This window comes from Rhagoletis pomonella, unplaced genomic scaffold, assembly GCF_013731165.1.
Source record: "Rhagoletis pomonella isolate Grant_MI unplaced genomic scaffold, Rhpom_1.0 Rhpom_scaffold_00005, whole genome shotgun sequence".
Taxonomy (NCBI): Eukaryota; Metazoa; Arthropoda; class Insecta; order Diptera; family Tephritidae; genus Rhagoletis; species Rhagoletis pomonella.
This window is the reverse complement of record NW_023458559.1, coordinates 54556107-54579309: the sequence shown is the minus strand read 5'-3', so window position 1 is coordinate 54579309 and position 23203 is coordinate 54556107. Positions and strand designations below refer to the sequence as shown.

General features: G+C 35.8%; 2 protein-coding genes across 3 annotated transcripts in view; both read right to left on the bottom strand.

Annotated features, from left to right (window-relative positions):
• The window catches only part of LOC118739248, a 57118-nt gene that overhangs the window by 9172 nt on the left and 24743 nt on the right, over nucleotides 1–23203 (bottom strand). The window lies entirely within an intron of this gene.
• Nucleotides 10672–11951, bottom strand: LOC118739249. 2 transcript variants are annotated; one of them, XM_036470466.1, is made up of 3 exons: nucleotides 11687–11951; nucleotides 11316–11506; nucleotides 10672–11216 (listed from the first exon to the last, which is right to left on the bottom strand). In XM_036470466.1, the coding sequence occupies exons 2-3, from the start codon at nucleotides 11464–11466 to the stop codon at nucleotides 10813–10815; spliced, it is 555 nt and encodes a 184-aa protein (XP_036326359.1). In that variant the 5' UTR covers nucleotides 11467–11506; nucleotides 11687–11951; the 3' UTR covers nucleotides 10672–10812. The 2 variants fall into 2 exon arrangements, with proteins under 2 accessions (XP_036326359.1, XP_036326358.1); XM_036470465.1 differs by having other exon boundaries at nucleotides 11707–11951.

Genomic DNA, 23203 nt, shown 5'->3' with positions numbered 1-23203 from the left:
AGACATTTAGTTCAGCGGCGATGGCGAGATACTTTTTCGTTGGCTGAAACGAATAGATTTTAGTATGATTTGGCTTGTTTGCCTAAAGAAGAAAATGATGTACGATAATTTTTTTATTTGAGCAAATCCTAGCATTGCGGATGTTACGTTCGGACGATTCTTTTATAAGTTAACAATTTTTTGTGGTATAAGGCAAGCAATACTTATGAGAACAAAATAATGGAAATTTGTATTTGAGTTAACGTCGGTGCATTTGCCTTAGAAATTTATGTTCGGACGTTACTAAAAAAGGAAGCGATTTTGATATGACCATCAAAGTCAACCGACTTTCGCAAATTATCAGGCATGAAGACCACCATCTACAAAAATACTTTAAAGGGAAAACAGTGAAGTTTACAAGATGTGATATAAAAACAAACTAAAGGTTGGACTAACTTTAAAACAATTGTATATGTGTGTTCGTGACGTTACGTTACCGAAGTTACTCTTTGAAAAAATTGCTATTGTTAAAGCGTTATTGTTGTATTTTATTAAGAGATATAGTGTTTAAAACCAATGCTGTTTAGTACTTTCTTTTAAGAAGTAGGAGGGGCAAATCAGATTTCTCAAATAAATGTGAAAAGAAATATGAAATAAGAATATGTTGTACTATGACTTTGATTACACAAAAATGAGAGAACTCGAATTGCATGAATTTTTTGCGATTTTGATTGACTATTCGTCAGATTCGCCCATATGGAGAAAATGGGCGACACGCTCAACAAAAAAATCTGCCAAAAATCAATTGTATTTCCTAGCTACCTCAGGTATCTCAGGTATTGTACTAAAATTGATTGGACTCATTTTTTCTAAATAATGTAATTAAAAAATGCATTATTTAAATGAAAGTTTTGAGTTTTTTTTTTTAATTTTGCACAAGGTTTGGAACTCCGATTCCTGGGTTTTTTATTGTAGAATTAACCTAGTTTTTATAAACAATTTGCGAAAAAAAAATGTATAAAAAATATTTGCCCGTCTTGCAAAAACCCCTCTGCACCTTAACTTTATTGATTGACAGTATGTACATATAAATATATGTATATGAGATATGAACCAAATTTGACTGGAAGTGGAGAATACGTGTTGCGTGGTCTTTATTCAAATATACTCTTAATAATCGCTTCAAGGCCACCGATATTAAATGATTTTGTTAAGAAAATTTGCAGCATATAAAGGAAAGATCACCTAAATAGATTTTTTTTATTTAATTTTTCGAAAAATTTTAGTTATGATGTTTTATAGCCCATTAAGCCTTGGTATAATAAAATGCTAGTTTCAAGTAGTTAATAAAAAAGCGTTGTTTTTTAAATACTTTTTTTTTGCTGATGACGTTGTAGAAGAAAATGCCTACACAGTACCAGCAGAAAAAAATTAACTAAATTTTTTGTAACATTAAAAACTTTTCTCGAGCAGTGTTTATTATTTTGAAAGAAATCAATAATTGTTTCAACTATTTTTGAATTAAGCTACTTTCAGAAACAGAAGCAAGATAAACATTTTTCTTCATAATTACAACATTATCTACTCTATGCACTAAAAAAATTTGATATAAACAATTAAAAATTCACAAATCGGTCTATACAAATCTCTACTAAGTTTCATCAGATTTCCTTAAAACAAAATGATCAAATCGGTAACCTGTGGCCAATTATGAGCATATAATAAAATAAAATATTTTTTTTTAATAAAAAAGTTATCGCTTGATATTTAGTTCACTTAACACTGCGACCTGAAAGATCTTCTGTTACTTTTTAAAAAGGATCCTCTCTAAAGTAACTCTCTAGCACCGACGGTGGGCAACATTCCCGCTTGCCATTTGTTGTAAACTTTGAAGACTACCAGTTTATTGGCCATCCCGTTCGATGTCTTAGAATACCTACATACCGTTCTTTTTAGACTCGACATCCCGTTGGTTATTTTTTTCAAAGAAAATTGTTTACCCTGAGTTTTAATTAGATTTAATGTATCTGATATTTCAAAACTCAAAGTTTCTTACATACTAACAAAAAGCTCCTCAACATTGCGCAACTATCAAAATAAATCATTTGTATACAAAATTGAGATTATTTACCCTTACTTTTATTTTCCAAGGTATTTAAAAAAATAAGCCTACTATTAACCGAATTAACATAATAGGTCTAACATTCATTCTTACATAATATTATTTTGTTGTATATTCGAATTGCAGAAAATGTGCATATTGAGGTCATACGCACGCAAGTGTAGGGCTTCGTATACTCTGGCTTTGTGAAAAAATTCGTTTTTAATTTCCCAAAAATTTTTCACGCGTAAACTAACAACACTTACGCATAGCGCCTAGCTCACTCAAAATAATAGCAGCTGATAATTACGCACCCAAAGCCACATGTAAATAAATACAAGCACATAATTGCTTAAGTATATAGTTGTAAGCAAATAGATAAACGCTTACAAATGTCATTAAGAGCAGCCAACCCACCAACAGTCAGAGTGGCGCAAAGGCCGCAGCAGTGAAATTTCGCAATTTACATAAAATTGTGTTAATGGCACAATTATTGGCCTCTAGCACACTTTGTAGCTGTAACGTAATAACAAAAAAAGAATCGCTATAAATAAGTATGCAACAACAAAGCGATGACCGGCAACAGTGTAAACTTAATCTATGAATGCGAAGAAGAAATTCGCGACAGCATAATGCACAAGCAAACGCGTATGGATACATATATGAAGGTATCACTGGGTTAAGAACGTTTTTGCTGCAGGCTTTCATTACAAATTTGCAGCTGCCACTTTTCTTGAAATTTTTTTTTCTCTTTCCCGTCTTCAGTCATTAGCACCTCTGTGCGGTGTGTAAGCGCCGCAACGCCACCGTGCTACATGGCTTTTCACACAGCACATACTTTCCTACGAATGTATGTAGGCATGTGCAAAAAAGTATGTCTAAATATTTTTGTTGTCTCGTTCACTAGCTTCGCTGTGACTGCCTGCCTGCCTGGCTGCCCACAAACTTCGATTGCAATTAAGCACAGTTTTCTCTGGGCAAACATTTTCCAACCAACGCAGCTTCTAAACGTGCACATACTTACTTATCCACACACAAACGCAGTCATGTGTTAACGAACGAACGAAGGCAATTGCTTGCTATTTTGTTTCGTATTGTTGTTGTTGCTACCTTTTTTGAACAATTGTAAATACTCCAGCAATTCCTCGCTTTCCATTGTGCATTTTCCTTTGGCATTCTTGCAGCGTGCAACTGCCCGCCAACTCAGCGCCCGCAGCAGCTAGCAACTCGATTTGTGGTGAGGTTGCTATACAGTTGCTGGCCACCCGGCTGCCCGGTTGCCCGGCTGGCTGGTGAATGTGGAATTATGTGTCAGAAAATGAAAATCCAACGCCATCGGCCTGCTGACCGTGCGACATACATACACATGCACACACATACATGTAACTAAACATATGAATATATGTAAGTGTGTGTATATCGTTGTTGCTGTGTTTTTCCAATGCGAACTAGTTTATAGTACTCAATGCTTAATGTTGCACGCTGTTGATTTAAGTTTACTTCAAGTTGCTGCTGCTGCTGTTTTTCATTTACACATATGCCACAATTTGTTGCATACGCTTGCGTTTGTAATTCGTTATGTCAGTATTGTCGGAAAACCAGATTTATACATTTTGTGGGTCAAAAATGCTTGTGGAATTCGAATGTGCGCAGAAAATCGTGTAATTCAATGACATAACAAAAGACTTAGACAACAAACTTGACATAGCGGTGTGCATAACTTTGTGTGTAAATCTGGACGAAATTTTACAAAAACGAAGTATTTTTTTTTTGAAGGAATACTTAAGAGTTTGGTAGAGTAAATTTTACACTGAAATTTTTTTGATACCTAATAAAATTATCGATAACTTTTCAATAAATAAGTCGACGTCGATATCGAAAATATGTACAAAAACAGTGCATATGTATTAAAGCGATTGACTCGGGTCTCGAAAACAGTTTTTTGGATAATTTTAGGTGTTTTTTTTTTTTTGAAATCTTGCTTTTCGAATACCGAGTAAACCGGGTATCTACAATCGAATAAACCGCCTTTTCAACTACATACCAAAATATAAATATGTATAATATACCGTATTTGTTGTATAGTCTGACTGGCATAGCGGGTGATGTGTTTTTATTGCCAAGACAGTGGGTTCCACATGCTCGAGTTTTTTCCGACTGACTAACAGTAACTGTTGCTGTAGAAAAAATATCAAAAATGATTTGAATATAGGTAACGAGATTTTTTCAAATTGCCATTTTTCGTATAACTTGCAAATTGAGTTTCGAAAAATGGCGAACAATCGATAAATGCGTGTGTCTTTAATAATATGTACCAACAAAGCTATCGATATTATCTAATGTCAATCTTCGACAAATATACATACACAAAAGTGTGTATAGAAAAATATATTGATAATCATAAAGACATACTATTTTCGCATCCGTAGACCGTATATCAATAAATTTAACCAGAACCATTCGTTAGATAGTACCATAAAGAAAATAATATCGATAACAGTAAATACATATCGTCGTTTAAAGTACAAAACTGCATATCGTCATTCTGCAAAACCACCAGACCATATTAGCATAAAAAACGTGACCGCGAATTGTTGGAGAAATGGTGTTTCAATAAAAAATAATAATAATAATTTTGGGCGGGACGAAGTTCGCCGGGTCTGCTAGTGATATATATTTCTCTATACCTTAAAAGTATAGTTTTGCCGAAAAGGGGTTTAAAGAAAACTTGTTTACCTTTTTATATATAATATTTTCCTTTTCATTTTTCACGCTACTATGTACATAGTATGTATAAAAGGGCAATTATGCAGATATGTGCGCCAATCGATTACCTTATATAGGTTTGGTTAGGTTGGTGCGACAGTAGTTCAAATAGCTAACTCTGATCCATTGCGATACACCTGCGAAACACTGGAACCTGAGTTATTGTTTTTCATGGAACCATTTTGAAGCTCTTATAAAGCATAGGACTGGCTTTATTCCTACACCGGATAATTCCGTAAGAGATATAAATGAGTGCCTACCTATAACATATTTGCCAAAGTTCGGCGGCTACACAAGAAGTGCTCGACTGTTTCTTCCTCCTCTTTGCAACTTCTGCAATATTCCTGGGAGAATATTCCCACTAGAGATTGGCACGGAATATCGGGACCCGCGTAACCATGGGTAATTGCGCAATTTTTTTGTCGCTAGCTCAATAACGCCAGCGCCACCTGTGTGTCAGCGCAGTAACCCAGCGCAATAGCGCAGTGTATTGAATTGAACACGGCGCCATCTGAGTGTCACCACAGTACCCATCGTCATACAGTGCAGTTCACCATACAGTGGTGTCATGCCTATTATTTCTATAAGCGCTGAGCAACGCTTGTACCGCCAACTGAATTTAATTGCTAGGAATGTAGTAAATGCCACGATATTCTATCATTCTTGATTAAAAGCTTTAAACTTGCGTTCTCAACACTCAAATGCAAAAACAAAGTACGTGTAAATTTTCAAAGAGTTAAGGCGAATTGTGTGTGTGCCTCTTATATTGCTTGGTGTTAATGGCGCTGGCGCTTTCCATTTACTGGTGTTGGCACGGCAACTCCGGCTATGGTGTTAACGCAATTGCGCCACGCAGCGCAGTGTTACCCATGCCTAGACCCGCGGGACCCACGGTACTGATTTCAAAAGGGCCGGGATGGTATCGGGAAGTTTATTGAAAATTTTGCGGGCGGGACGGGACCAAATTCCTTTCCCGACACTCCCGATAATACTCGCAACCTCCGCAAATTCAGAGAATCTTCCTTAGTATCTCTTAATTTTCCACATTCAAACCAAAATAAAGTTTAAAATCCAAATTTCAGAATTCCTAATCCTTTCTTTGGCATGGGCAAAAATGTGCGCCGCCGTTTGATGCAGGAATGAATACCTTTTTAAACTCCCCTACCAAGATTCCGTCTGAACTATGTTTGTATGTCCGTTCATCTGGTCATCGCTCTTCGCGTGCAGCACGTGCAATTGTAGCTGTCAGTTGGAGCAGTTGTCGCTGTCTACAAAACGTCAACAGTGACAACGGGCAGCAAATACAAAAAAGAAGGCGAATTGTACAACAAACAGCTAGCAGCAATGGCAAGCAACATGCAACAAGATACAGCAACCAAAATAACAGCAACAGGGGAAGAACATCAGCAACATGACATAAAACATTGACGTGGAAATCTAAGTGAAAATCCTGTCAAATAGAGGAAAATAGAAGGAGCAGCTCAGCCATGCGATGAGGCAATTACAGCTACAGCTACAATAACACCAATAAACTAACCGACGAAAGACAAAACAACAACAAGTGTGCAACAAATCAAATAGAACATCAAAGTCAAAGTCACTCGGACAGGTTGAGCGACCGTCGCTGAAGCCCAGTGACTAGGCCGTTGCTGAAGAGTCGCTGCACTCGCTACCCACTACTCGCTGGCCACTACTCGTCCTCAGGCCAAAAACGGGTAATTTTCGTCTATTTCGACTAAAACGAGTGGGAGTTTGACAGCCGAGTCGAGCTGCGACTGGACGCTGAACTTTGCCTGCTGGCTGCTGACTGAATTTGCATTTCCAGACATTTGTGTGATTTTATGTGTATGCATGTACTCGGTTCCGTGCGCATGGCTGTGTGGATGAGAGGAAGAAATTACCAGCGAAACAATGAGTTGCAACAATTTTCAAATGGCAATGGCGAGCTGGAAAGCATGTAGCTGCAGCCAAAAAAAAAAAAAACAGAAGAATAATGCCAAGTTGAAAATTGCTGCCTGGAAAACAATTTTAAAAGCAATTTTGCAGCAGCAACAACAGCTGAAATAGTAACAGCAGCGCCAGCAAGAATATTAACACTGTTGATACCTATGTATGTAATTATGTGCACACAGTCATGTGAAAAATAATAGCGATATGACACTTTGACCAGCTGGGTTATATTTTTTTTTATCAAAATGCAGTTCATTATCAAAAAAAACTCCCACATGAATAAATCAAAATTTCAAACAGTGTAGAAAAGTTCTACAAAATTTTACAACAAAAAAACTTTTTACTAGGCATCTTCGGAAAAAATCGAGTAAAGCAGTTTTATAGCCCACTCAATTCTAGCTTAAGAGGATGAAAGTTTCAAGGAGCTTTGCTTTTGATAATCTTTTTCTTGACGATGGCACGCATTTTCTTCCATAAAAAGTCTCCTCGACTTTTTTTTGTAAGGAAAAAAAATAACACCACCACAAAAAAATATATCAAAAATTAACGCGAACTCCTAGCCGCTCGAAACGTGCACTTTCTTAATCTAGAACTTATTGGACTATAAGACTGCGTACTTAGATTTTTTTAGAAATTCTTAGTAAACAGTTTTTTTTTGTTGTAAAATTTTGTTGAATTATTCTTATTTTTCTACAACCTTTTAAATTGGTTTTTGTTAGCTGTAATGAGCTGTATAAAAAAATATATGTATGACATTAAAGAAACAAAAGAAAGTATGAAAAGTGTCGTGTCCGTACTATTTTTCACATGACTGTATGTATATGCATGCCTGTGGGCAGGCATCAGGCTTGCCAACTTTGCTAAAACCGTGCCATTTTTGGCCCCTTTCCACTTCTACTTTTTAATTTTAGACTTTTTACAAATAGTAATACTCCGGGCTGCAATCTGGTTTTGAACAGAACCGGTTTTTTAACCGAATTTTAACTTTTTTCGGGCTTCGAACCGAACCACTAACCGTTTTTATTTTGAAATACCAAAACCGAACCGAAAACCACTCCAAAAAAAGAACAGCCCAGCCTTCGTCTTGGTCTGCAGGCTGTATCAGAGATACAGCCGCTAAATATAAACGTAAATAAGATACGTGGTATGGTTAAGATCATATCCCAGTCAAAAACGAGAGCCCACACTAAGAAAAAAAGATCGATTACAAAATCTATCAAAAAATCGATAATAATATCGATAGCAAAATCGAAAACGAAATCGATAAAAATATCGATTACAAAATCTATCAAAAATCGTTTACAAAGTCGATAACACAATCGATTACAAAGTCTATAACAAAATCGATAAAAATATCGATAACAAAAGCGATAACAATATCGAATGAAAAATCAATAAAAATATCGATAATAAAACCGATAAAAATACTGATGACAAAATCGATAAAAATATCGCCAACAAAATCGATAAAAATATCGACAACAAAATCGATAACAAAGTTGCTGGAGACTTGGGCGGGCTGAAAACATTATTGAGTGCAGAAACCGATTTATATTATATAAAGTGCACCCGCCACTCACTTGACCTTTGCACAAGCTACGCTTTGTAAAAAATTGCCGAACAGCATTGAGACACTTTGCCGCAACATATATAGCATCTTTTCCCAGAATCCAAACAGGATACATTAACTGAAGGAATTCCAGGACTACTGTTCGGCAAAAACCCCACAAAGTCTTTTGCATATCTCAAACCGATTGCTTTCACTAGACAGCGTTGTGTTAAGAATAGTTGAGCAATGGGATAGTTTGAAACTTTATTTTATTTCCTGCTTTTACGAAGTAAACGGTATGCGATCTGGCCGGCGTTGCAAAACTAAATGCTATTTTTTATTTCTACCGTATATTTTGCCCATAATTAACAATCTTTCCAAAGAGTTCCAAGCTGAAAGCTCTCGTACGCCATACTTAGATGCAACTAGCTATCAAAGCACATTACCTCTTAATTATGAGTAACTTTATTAAAAAAGACGCGATCAGTAACACTATTAATATTGCTTTTAAAAATGAAAATTACCATACTAAAATATCTGACATTTTTATTGGAATGAAAGCTGAGAAATTTATGAAAAGTAATGGCCATTGTTCTGAAATTCTTGATGTTAAAACCAATACATCAAATAGGGTTTTTGGACCAAATAAATTTAAGATTTGATTTCAAGCGTGAAGATATACAACTTTTACAAATAATAACACCAGCGAAAGTAGCTTCTAGAGAAGATTTACCAATATAACCTCTTTTATATCGTATAGATGCATATTTAATTTTACTGAAAGAAATTTTTGGTGTTTGATTTTTCTCAAGTTTTGGTGCTTTTAGGAAAGTTGAGAGCCACGGGGTCTATGAGCGCAGTTAGTCAACGACGTAGCGTAAACGTGGGTTGAAGTACGTAGCAGTATATCAAATTTACTGTTGATAGAGAGAAATAGAAGCAACGGCAACGTCATCGCCATACGGTGGTGAGTTTTCGTTAACACGCGAATCCCATAAGGTAGATCGTGTCTGCGTCAACCTACGTCTACGTTACGTCGTTGACTGTTTGAGCTTTAACATTCGTGAATACTCCCACTTACTTGTTCTCTCATTCTGATCACACATTCAGATGCAATTCCAGGTTGTATTTCTCTTATAATAAGAGTTGCCAAATCAAACCTATAAGTATCTATATATTGAATTTTAAAACTTTAAATAACAAGAAAAAAACTATTTGCCTTTAAGCTAGTAATATTATTCGTAGTTTTGAAAAATTCAAATCTACCAGCCAAAAGTATCAAAATAGACCATTTGTGAATAAAAAAGTATCAAATCTTAAAAAGTATCAAAAATTATACAATTGTATCAAAACGGCAACGCTGTTTATAGAGTGGAGTTATATGGAATTTTTTATTGTGCTGAACTCATTCTCTATAAAACATTCTAGACAACACCATCCTGTGATCGGTCGTACAAACTTTTCACAACCTACAGAGTGGCGTTGTTTGAAATTTTATTATTTTTATAACATTTAATATATTATGGTTTAAATTTTAGTCCAGCAGCCGGGAAAATAATGTTTTACTATGCGTGGTTTAAAATTAAAATCAAAAAGTTTAAATATCAAAGCAAAATGTTCTAATTATGGTTTCTAGGATTCAAATATAGAAAATTATGTTTAAAATCTAAACCGAAATAGAAAATGTTTGCCTCAATATGCCAATAGCTATAAGGGTGTATCTCAGAGAGAGAGAGAGAGAGCAAATCTTATGAACTGACAGCATCAACACAGCGAAATGTGGTGTTGATTCAAAGCACATTTACATGCATGGCTGTAGCTAAGAGTGCAAAGATGTTAGATACAATTGGTGGCGACCAAGGCTGTCTGGGTTTAATCCCCATCAGACGGAACATGTAATTTAAGATTTTTTTTATTCTTAATTATGAAAAAGCTTTCGTGAAGTGTAACGTGAAGCAAACGAAATAGAAAATCTTTGGGTTTAACATTTAAACCGAGCGGTGCTACCTTTTTTTAAACTTGGCAGGTTTGTATTTGAAACTAAATTTAGTTTGGTCATATATGTAGCCAAAAAAGCTTAAAATTAAAAACGAAATTTTTCACCAATAGTTCGATGCCTTACTACCTGGATCATAATATGCTATTGGAACTAGTAATCTAACTAGTACGAAAGCGACAATTGTCACCGACCCCGCTGCAGGGCAAATCAAGACCTGCACGTCATACTTACACATACATACACACAAAGCTTGTTAGTTAGAGTATCAAATACTTGTATAAAAAAAGAAAAACTTTTTCGGATGATATATGTTATCATTTATTTTCATGTTAATTCCAAAGATTCGTACATAGCATTTTGTTATAGATTTACTTATTTTTTTTCAAGCTTGGTTGGCTGCTTTACTGTTTTTTGTTGTTAGTTTTTTTTTTTTTGTTAATTCTATTCCGTTGCTTACATACAGATTTATTACCCAAAGAAGGGCAGATGCCTGAAAGCATTCTCAATTTGTCTTTGTAATTCTGCCATATTGCGCCTCATTAATTCTGCAGCTCTTTCCAAGTTTTCTGTGACATTTCTATCAACCCTATCCATGAATTGCAAATTTTCCTCAACATTCTCTATGTCATACAAGTTCTGCATATATGTGCTTGAGTACTGGCTACCGTCTTTCGTACTTACAATTAAAACATCATTATTTCCATATTGACTAGCTTCTTCCTTAAAGCGTCTATCAACAAGTTTATCACCATTTTTTGACAAACATAAATTTCTGCGCATTACCGTTTCGGGATCTTGTGGCGAAATGGATTTGGTCACCACACACTGTTCTGTATCTTGCGGACATCTGACGCGGTCACACTGCCAGGCTCCTGAAATTTGCCGTAGAAATATACAGTTAGCATGAAAACGAATTAGAATCGTGGAAAAAAATTTTCTAGAATTTTCTAATTGCGAAACTCATTGCTTACTTTCGCTTCTTACAATGCTCACATCTCCGAATCTCGACTCACTATAACTAAAGTCTGCGTTCCTACTACATACGCTGCCGGCTAGGCATAAGTAAGCGAATGCCAGAAGTGGTAAGGCTGGAGAATGGCGTTGGCTTCGCGTTTGATGCATTTTAATTCTTATTGACAGTGCGTCTACGGGGTTTTTGGTGCTGTAAAAATGGAGTAGTTAGAGAAATTTAGGAGTTATTTTCACTGTCAATGAATTTCATTTGTTTATGCTTCCATCCATACGCTTATAAAATTGCACCTGAATTGCAATTGAACTGTGCCTCTGCTTAAGTGACGTGTCCCTCATACAAATACACAGCACTACTTAAGTATGTACTTACTTCTTCAAATATGTATTTACCTTCAATTGTACCACGATCACGTACCGTTCCGAATTACTTCAAATTGCTAAACGTTGTCTGTTTATATATGTACTACATAAAACTTTTGTGCATTCGATTATTTTTAGTTTAGCAAATTTTTATTGCAAAATTATTAATATTTTTCCCTAACTGCGCAATACTTTTTCGCCAGCTCAGAAAATCACTTTGAGATTATCTCAACCCGCCACCTACTGAACGATTTAGCAATAAAGAGGGAGATATATGACTAAAAGCTATGTAATTATTATGAAAAGCTCAGAACGCTGATAGTGAGATGAAAGCAAAAACGTAAAAAATCAATGCGCACGAATATACACATACGCACACATGAATATACATATGTACATATATGAAATATATTATTACACCGTGCGACAAAAACAAAAAAAAATCTAAACATACGAAAGAATGGTCCAAGTATAGTAAAACTGCGTTTTAAGTTTTTCATGACGTCAGGATTTTTTTTTAAAGGACTTGGAAGTTTTAAAGATACATACGAAAAATTTATTTAAAAAGGTCAATACAATGTAGGTTAGAATATGGGTACCAAACGTGAGAGAAAATTCTGTAGAATTTAAAAAAACAATAAAGTTTTTTGGTTTAAAAGATTGAATAGGTATTGAAAATGCGCTTTTAATAAATTTTATCTTTTTAAGTTATTAAAGTTTGCAAAACGAGATTCTATGATGAGTTCGTGCATATATTAGTCCTACAATAATAAAAAAAGAAATACTCCAAATTTTCAAGAATATTTAAGGACTAAATTTTTAAAGCAAATTTTCCATACACATTCGTCATTATGCACCACAAAATTTATTCTGTTATAATTCTAAAGAATTTTTTATTTTATATGATACCCTTATTGTTATTCTACATTGCACTCATTTTTTTTTTAATATTTTTGAAATAATAGTTTCAAAGTCCTTTAAAAAAAATCCTGATGTCAGAGAGAAAAACTAAGTACGCAGTTTTACAACAATTTACCCATAGATTCGCGAATATATTCGTTTTCTTGTGTATGTAAAATTTACTGTCGCACGGTGTTATACATTCAACGAATACAAAAAGGTGACAAAAGTTTTACGTTTGCGGTTGAGCGCTAAGAGACAAATTGAGTTGAGTTGTTGCCGTAAGAGACAGTCGATTTATTTGCGCTTTTGATTTGCTGTTATTGTTATTGTTTTATAATGATTGCATTGCGTTATTTCTTGGAAAAGCGTTTGCTAATATTAAAAAATTACTTGTTTATTTTAACTAAGTCGACCTCTGTGTTATTTTATGCAAGTACGTGTTTTTCATCACACTTGGTAACATTATTCTGCGGCACTGTACTAGTGTAGATACATTTTTATACCCGAGCGCACTTGTGCACAAGGGTATATTAATTTTGTTCACATAACGGTTGTTTGTAACAGCCAAAACGAATCTAGATAGATATAGACAAATGTATACATAAATGATCAGGATGAAAAAAGAAATCGATTAAGCCATGTCTGTCTGTCCGTCCGTCTGTCCGTCTGTCCGTCTGTCCGTCTGTCCGTCTGTCCGTCTGTCCGTGTACACGATAACTCGAGCAAAAATTGAGATATCTCAACGAAATTTGGTATGTAGGTTTCCCTTAATCCAAGGTAGGTTGGTATTGAAAATGGGCGAAATCGGACTTTAACCACGCCCACTTCCCATATAACGGTAATTTCCAGAAATACGAAAACTGCGATATTTTAGTAACTACTGAAGATAATTCACTCAAAATTGATATTTACAATAATTTTTTGACGAAAAAGAAGAATATTATAAATTTTTGGAAAATGGGCGTAGCCACGCCCACTTATGGTTACATGTGTATATCTTGGTAACCGATGCACCAATTTCTTCCAAACTTGGCACAGTTGTTGGGCTTCGCATAACATACCAAATGGCCGAAAATTTTTAAAATCGCTCAATAACCACGCCTACTTCCCATATAACGGTAATTTTCAGAAATACGAAAACTGCGATATTTTAGTAACTACTGGAGATTATTCACTCAAAATTGATATTTATAATAAGTTTTAGACGAAAAATAAGAATATTATAAATTTTTGGAAAATGGGCGTAGCCACGCCCACTTATGGTTACATGTGTATATCTTGGTAACCGATGCACCAATTTCTTCCAAACTTGGCACAGTTGTTGGCCTTGGTACAGCATAAAAAACCGCCGAAACTTTTTAAAATCGGACAATAACCACGCCCACATCCCATATAACGGTAATTTAGAGAAATACAAAATCTTCGATAAATAATTAAATATTGAAGCTAATTTATTCAAAATTGATGCTTGCAACAATTCTTTACCAAGAAATACGTTTATGGTAAAATTTTGGAAAATGGGCGTGGCACCGCCCACACATAAGTATATCGGTAACCGTTCTACCAATTTGTACCAAACTCGGTATGGTTATTGTAACTACTTGCCACGTGTAAGCAAAACGTTGAAAATTATTGAAATCGGACTAAAATAACGGCCGATTCTCATATAACGGTATAATTTAAGAAATGCTTTAAACTTCAATATTTCGAAATTGAAGGACGCTAATTAACCCAAAATTGATACACCTCGGCTTACCAACTAGCGGAAGGTTTCGGAAGGGTGAAAAAACATATATTTAATACTTGCGCCGGGTATTTAATGTTCGGCTCCGCCCGAACTTAGACTTTCTTACTTGTTTTTTATGTTTTTTCTCAGTTAAAAATGTGCAATAATTTTTGGCATAATGTTACTGATAAGGATCTCCGATTTATAAGTAAATCTGTTATTGCTCATAACATACATTTGTACAATTATTTACTGTAGAGTTTTGTGAGTAATTTTTTCGGAGATATTTTCAAAAATCTTTGCTTCAAATCCCTCTGCATCGCAAAAAAAGTTCTACCTTAAAAAATAAAAGCTCTGAAATGCAAGCACTTCAGTACCAATAGACAGAGCGGGCTGGACACACTAACCACCTTGGTAGGGCTCGAGGCCCATCTAAACCTCTACCGTACCATGGGTACTACCCGCATTTGGGTTTAAACCACAGCCACCACGATTATTCAGCTTACCAGACCTGCACATGTTCGACTTTCTCAACCAGCTCGATTTGCTTACACCTCGCCCTCCTTACTTCCTGTGTTGTTCCCACTCCAGAACAACTTCTCCCAACACACTTCCTGTGCTGTCTACCTCAACGGATATAACTTCATCATCTCATTCATTATGCACGTCTTGCTCATCTCGCTCGTATTACTCATATTTCTGGTGAGTGCACTCCAGTCCTGTACTGTCAACTGACCTTAGACAGCTACACCAGGCCGGAGTGATGGCTCGACCAGCTCGACTTTCTCACTCACTCGAGTTGCTCAACTCGCACTCATTCTTGAAAATCTCATTTCTTTCCGTCTTGCTCGTCTAATCGAGCTCGCGAACACACTGCGAGGGCATTCAGTTCCCCGTGGCACCAGAATTAAGTCATTGGTCACACTTTGAAAGCTGAAGACTTCTGCCAGTTGAGCCTCCACTCGACTCAAGGACTGGTAGCCTTTGACTGGGTACCCCGGGGTTATTAAGCCCGTAGTTCCACTCGCGCGCGGAACCCCGCTGGTGCATACCTGCCAATTTAAGGCCGAATGAACAGTGCAGATCTGATTACCTTCACAAAAAATGCCTTTGCATATCATATAATTACACAGATATATACATTTGACTGCATCGCTCAAAGAAAAATTGGTACTATTTTTCCATTAGAATTATAAAATCTATTATATTTTAAGACGTCCACCAAAATATTTCCGAAAAATATTAAGATTTAAGTGAGCCGGACCGATTTGAAAATTTCTCCACAAATGGAGTTTTTCATAAATAAAAATAGTTTCTTAAAGATTTTTTTTTTTGAAAAAAAAATCCCCTCAAATGACAAAACGGTTTAAGCTTAAAAAATTTGCACTGCGACTCAAATGCAACCTCTCTTCCAAAGAATGCGCGCTATAATTCTCCATGTAACTGTTATTTATTGGAATTGCTGTTGTTTTACCATCCTTCTCCTACCCTTTGCTCAATTGTTTTTTTTTTGTCCTACTGGCCAAACTATCACTGCTGCAGCATCAGCGTGACAACTAATTGGCCACGCTCTAAGGTCGTTGTCGCAGTCGCGGTCACGGTCGTCGGCAAGTTTTGGCCACTGCCAAAAAGGTAACACGAATTCGCAAAATGCAAAAAGAGCAAATCTTTTCTATGCACTTAAAAAAAACAACAACAAAAATAAAAACAAAATAGAAAAAATGTCATTCGACAACAAAACGAAAAGCATTCCCCGCTGGCAACCAGCTCAACGCAGCGAAAAAGCAAGCGTGACTAAAGTTAATTTTTTTTAAGTATTGTTTTTTTTTTTATCTTACATTTTTAATGCCTTGTTTTACATTATACTATTAAGTTGTTATCAATTTCATTTAGGGGAAAAACGTTATTGTAGTTCAAACAAAAATTCTGAAGGAAGGTGAATTAGAAAACTATACAAATATTTCGTTCACTTCCTCAAAAGGCCGCTGCTGGCATTGAGTAAGTAAATTATTGCTTCTAACTGGTTTAACTAAATCAACAAACATATGCAATCCAAAATAAATCAATTCAATTTTCTTAAAATATTCGAATCACAATACCTATCCAATTGGCCTTTTTTTGCTTCAGGCGATGCCTGCGATTGTGAGGTGAGAATTATCGAGCACTGCTCTTTGACAAAGGCGTATACTTGAGATTATGTAAACATACGGGTATGTACTTCACATAAATTATCTTAAATAATTGAAAAAGCGAACCCACCCGATTACGCTTCAAAAATCAAGAACACAAACAAATAGGAGGGAGTCTGTTTTCAGGTTGAGCCGTATTTTTGTTTTACTTCTTAGCAAATAACACCGAATTGATGCTGAATTTTAATAAATTTCAAAACCCCTTTTTAACCTCCTAACGACCACAGGGCATCAGAGACCGAAATATTAGAAATGTTTACACAGAAAAACTATATGAATCTCTACCAGTTTTAAAACGTGTTTTGTATATTTTTCTCATCATTATGGAGAAACATTGCGGTTATTATTAGAAAAAGGGGCGTGGCACCTCCCATAAAAACCCAATTTTTCATCTCTGGAGGTGTTCGTGGTAGAGTACGGAAACTTTTACTTATACTTATACTTTTGCTAGGTTATTTAAGATGGCAATGGAAATATGCCTCCTGGCAACCACCAAACCATAATATTGGAAGATAAATGTGTTACTGAAAATCATGAACGGGAATTGTTGGTGAAACTGTTGGACCAAAATATTTCAATACAAAAATTAATTTTGGGCGGTACGAAGTTCGCCGGATCTGCTAATAATATAATAATATTTTTACTTTTATCCAATTAGCATTAAATTACGCGTAAGACAAAAAACTTATTAAAAAATGTTTGTGACTTTTTTTTATCCAAAATCTTAGTGAGTGTTCGTCACTGATAATAAAAGATTATTATTATTTTTTTTTTTAATTCCAGTAAATAATTTGCTAAGTCTTCTTTTGTTTGGGGATTACAAATTTATTATATTTGAAAACGTTCACCAATATATTTCGGAAAAATATTGAGATTTACGTGACCTTCCAAAATTGAGTTTTTGTTTTATAAATAAAAATAGTTTCTTAATGAATTTTTCGAAACAAATCCCCTCAGTTTCAGCTTAAAAAATCTGGATTTAAATATTAAAAAACAATTCAACGTAATCGTAATAATGAGATTTTTTCTTTTGTTTTTTAACTTTTTTCAAATATTGGTTTAAGAAAAACTTAAATGACTTGGCCAAAACTATACCGATTTAGACTGTAGATTTAGCTATCAGTGGAAAGTTATTTTCCCACTATTTTTATTTCTTTGCAGAAAAAACTCATTCACGTCCCAATATTTTTATTAAATTTTTTCAAATATCAACACATCTAAATTCAACTTGTAAAGTACTTTGAACATTTAGCGACATACTTGAACATTGAGTGACATTAATTAATACAAAAACGACGCTTTGCTACTGGCTGAACGTCTATTTACAATATCATTAAGATTATTTCTTGCTATGCTTTTTTTCTGCCTTTCTATGGTATTTTGAAACTTAATCGCACATATCCCAGGCCCTTTAAAAAAAAAAAAAATGTATTTAAAAAAAACTGTCTGTATCGAACTCTCATGAGTTGACGGTGCTAAGAGCCAAGTGGAGCAGAGATGAAGACAAAACGTGCGGAAGCGCGCGATATATCTCGCCTGTGGTCTCACGTTACTTGAGCAGAGCATGGCATGACAACGTTTTATTTTTAATTTTTTTTTTTTTAATTTTTATTGTTTTTTTTTTGTGCCTTGTCTGTATGTTGTGGTTGTGTGGTTGTATGTTTGTCTCAGTTTTTTTCTACTTGACCATCAGTAATGGCATATCCATGTAGCTGGAGTTCATTGCCAAGGACAATTGGTGTTCACTCGTTTTTTTTTTGGAGCTAAATATTTAAGGGGTCTTTTTCTTTATTTTTGTTATTTTTATTTTGCTTCTTGCCCCGTCATTGTTGATATTTTTGTTACTCATTGCGCTTGCGCTAATATAAACATTGCCATGGTTAACGTTGAAGAGCGCAATTTAAATTATATTGTGTTATGAATTTTGAATTGAATGAAAAATATGCGAACTCATTATTTGAAGACTTAATGGCTAGTAAATGAAGTATTTTTTCACTTGCGAGATAATATGGAAATCAGTTATTAAATGCACACAAAGCGCACAGATAAATAGTTGAGAGCAATTATCTTGAAAATATTTCATTTCGCTGCAGAAATTAATTGTTGCACGCCCTCTCATAGTTGCGCACTAGTTAAACGCTATCTATCGTCTGCTATGCATCCCGGCGGAGGGGTGGCCATTTCGAGCGCATACTGCAATTTCTCCAGTCAACGATGCGCATCGGTACCAGCGGATCAGCGGACCACCGAACCACCGGACAATCTGCATCTCTGTTGGTAACTAAGTATTTGCATTCGATCGATCAGTGCACACTTTCATTCTGCAGCAACCTAATGAAGTAGGTAACTACATAAATAGTATGCAGGCAACAGCTGCCACATAAGCAACAACAACAACAAAAGCTACTACAACAGCAACAACAAAGCAAACTGAGTTATTATCGCTGATGGCAGCGACCAACTTCGTCTACATTTAACAACTTTATTGGCCGGCACGCGAACTCGTATTTGTACATATTTTTATTTGTTGTGCGACTTGAATAAAAGTTCTTGTTTAGTACTTAGTTAGAATTGAAAATTTTAATTCCTTAGCATGCAGTACCAAATAGCGAAATTAAATCGAAGTAGTTTTACAGAAAATGGTACAATGCAATCAGTGTGACCGGGGGCTTGTGAAAAATTGTACAACGAAGAGTATTCAAATGTAAAATGTCACATGTAATCTTATTTTTAGTTTAAATACTTTTCGTACTTATAGCTTCAGAAATCAAACTTTTTAATAATTTTTAAGGCATTTCGAAAATATTATGCATTGGCAAATTGAAGCGATTTGTTCTGTTTGTTTTGAGCAAATTCCGATCTGAGGAAATGCGCTCTGCAGCGGCACAGCTGTGCGGCAAACATAACAAGTTAAAAATAAGAGAAGTTAGTTTGAAATACAACAAGTTATTTCTAGTTTATTATCGAAATCAAAAGTTGCCATTGTGTACAAATTTTCTCTTTGTCGCTTTCTTCGTACAAGTTGGGAAAATTGTTTAAAACTATTAAAAATGACAAGCAAGGCTTTTCAGAATTTCACTGGCGATTCGGCTAGCAGCCACGACTTAGAAAACAGAATGTTGCTCAAAAATAATAATTACAAATTTATCAAAGCAGTCGCAGAAGAAAGTACTAAAAATGAATTACAAGAAACTAAAATCGAAAAGTGCTGATAAAGCTACTGGTTCTCCAAAATCTGAAACAACATGACATATGTATCTGGTTTGGCTTGTAAGCCCTGTTTAAACAACGATCTCGCCATTATGCTAGATTCTAATTGTTTTTTTTTTTTAAATACTTGACATCCGCATTCGCACACGCATCCGCGGATGTGAGTTGTTAGATATTCGCATCCACATTCGCATCCGCGGATGTCTAAAATTCCACATCCGCAACATCCCTAGTATGCATGACCTAATGACAGTTAAAACAGATAGTAACACGAATACATAAAAGCAGAAGCAAACGAACGAAAAATGGCACTGAAGATCGCACAACGCCGAAACCGGTTTGTCTCCAAACCAAATTTGACAAGGGATGACGGAAAATCGTTCCACAATACAGCACACTCCTACCCTTTCGGAAACACAAACAACCAAAAAGAAGAAAAATTATGCGTTATTCAGTATTACTTGAATCATGAATGAACATTTATTCTTCATTCGAAATTATTTGAATGATGAATAAGATTTTATTCGTTATTTGAAATTACTTGCGGCAAATTATGCGTTTGTCCCGTATGGGTGGAGTAGGGGTAACCTGCTCTCCTTCTCCGCACACCGGCAGCACTTGGGGCAAAAACGAAGAAACGTTGTTTGGTCCCCAGCGACTAGTTGGGTGTAGTGAACGAGGCTACAGACTTGTCTCAACGCCACATTCGAGGCAGCGACAGGATGGTTTCTGATGTCGCATGAGAACCTCCTGCACAGCGAGGCCCAAATGCTTCCAATAAGGGAAAAATGTCCAGCAAGCAGCGTCACAGACGTGAGCAACAGACCCTTGCTCGAGGAAGAGCCTCCGCATTCATAGGGAGTCGGTCACCACCTCACGGGATTGGAGCCCAATCACCACCTGTAGCAGAAACGGATCTTCACCTGGCAAGAGAGACCCGCGTTACTCTGGCCCAGTTACGGTGTGGATATTGCCGCCGTCTTAACAGCTACCTGTCCCAATATCCCCAACGAGTGCCCGACATGTGGAGACTCCCCGCATGACACCAACCACCTCCTCCCATGCCAGCTCAATCCCACAATTTTGTAGAGTTTTTCGAATGTCTGCCTTGCCTTCCTTGAGTTAGATTTTTACTATATCTTTGGGGGTCTGTGGGCAAAACATTAAAACCTCATATTTATTAGTTTCTTTTCCAAAATTACTTGCCACATACTGACTGGTTTTAAGGTACAAAAGCCCGTGGTGAATAAACATTAGCTTCTGTATTCTTTAGTAGTTTCTTCGTTTCACACAAAAAATATGAAAATGTGATGTGTGTATATATATATATATATGTCCGTGCCTACCAGCGAACATGTTTGTACTATGATTGCCAACTAAAAAATTATTACCGCAATCAAATCGAAAATTAGCGCCAATGGCATGCCCACTGACTTCTTAACCCAAAGCCCCATTTGCGAAATTTGAAAATTTACAACATCATAAAAGAAGTCGGTAAAATCGTGAATGTTAAATTCAAAAAGCGCAAACTGAACTGCTGGGCCAATCAGCTGAAAACAACAGCGGCAACAGCAACAGCAGCTGAAAACACTGCAGTATTAATAATGCCAAATACTTCCGCTATGGCGGCATCATTACTGCAGTGCTGAAAAACCGAAGCTGATGCATATTAATACATATACGTATATTAGGGTGGTCCAAAAATTCATGTAGGGGGAAAAAGTAAAGTCGGACGTTTTTTGCTCTCATCCCCTGGGATTGTGCTATACCGAAAAAATATACCCCTGTTTAATTTTTAAAATCAGAAAATATTTATAGGTCGCACAAAGCGCTCAAAGTTTTCCAAATATTTTATATGGTAAATAACAACTTTTCATAGAAATGGTATAGCATTCTTGAAAATCAATATTTTTCGATCGGCGTACTCTGTTTCCCTTCAGGAGATTCTCAGTAATAATACCCAGTTGTTTACTTAACCCTTTTGCATAGTAACAATATTTTGAGGGGCCGCCAAAACCCCAGAAAATGCAATGGTGGGACCAATACAAAATATTTTGTTTTAAAAAATGGTCAAATAAACCATTGGGTATTATAACTTAAACTCTCCTGAAGAGAATCAGAGTTTTTCGACCGAAAATAATAAATTTTCAAGAATTCTATACCGTTGTTTTTTTTTCATATAAATACATGGAGATTTTAGAGCGCTTTAAGCGACCTCTAAAAATTTTTTTATTTCAAAATAAAAAATTAAGTTTATATTTTTCGATATGGAGCAATTTTTGGGGTGAGAGTATTAAGCCTTTTCATGCATTTGTACAATATATTGCACATTTAATTTTTTGTAAAATTGGAACTCAACAAAATGGGTAATAGAGAGCGAAAACTGGAACGTATTGGATCGTAAGTGTCTTCTTCTTCCTGCCCGAAACAGCCCGGACTTTCTCTCCGGGTCAAAATGGATAAAGTGTTAAAGCGCATATCAGCTGTTTTGTGTTTACATGTTGCCTGCATTTACTTGGTGCTTTTAAGGAATAGTAAATGTGCTTTCAATTTTTATCTACTTAAAACCAAATTTGTGAAAAAAATTCAATTTAAAAAGAGTTTGCATTTAAGTGACAAAAACAAAACAACGCTAATCTGCTGTTTCTCAAATTCTGGGCACGAAATGTGTTTTTTTGCGTTCCCGTACTTCGGGATTATGTTCCATTTTTGAGAGCAAACTTTTCGCTTATTCTCTAATACTTTGTACATACATAAGTTCATTTTCAATGAAATAAAAGTTTTATTCCGTCAAACTTAGTGAAATATTTCTTGAGCTTTTACTCCTTTGCGGATTTTTGTACAACATATTGCACAAATTTGAGGTAGCTCTAATAGCTACCCAAAACAACTTTTGAATATTTTTTTACTTATGGTTTTATGAGGCTCTATGAACCTTGTAATTATAAGGAACAATTTTTATATTTATCAGGGACAGATTTGACCGGAAAGGGTTAAAATTCCGACTTTACTTGGTTTTTTACCACCCTAAAGTACATACACACATACGTATGTCGATATGCATATGTGCCAAGTGCTAAGCGCCAAAGCCATAAAATAGCGTTTGCGAAAATCTAAGCAAATATTTTTAATTCATAGCCGTTACGCTTAATTAGGCAATTGCATAAAAGCCGCTGCTATGGCGAATTTTGTTTTTGTCCATTGTTGCTGTTGATGCAGCGGCAACTACAGACGGCATCACTGTTGTAATGCAAATACGATTGGCTGTCGACAATTCGACCTGTTCAACGATTGATTGGCGGCGGCGGCGGCGGCAATAGCGGTTAGGTGCGAAAAAACTCAACCGGCTGTATTGGCAGGCAATCTCACACTTGCTGTGTTTGTTTGCTAGCGTCGCGAGTCGGGCAACATGTGTGCCAACAAAGGCATTCATTGAGTGAATTGAACACGGATGAGGCAATGGTCCAATGCAACAACCGGCGCTAAACGGTGCAGATAT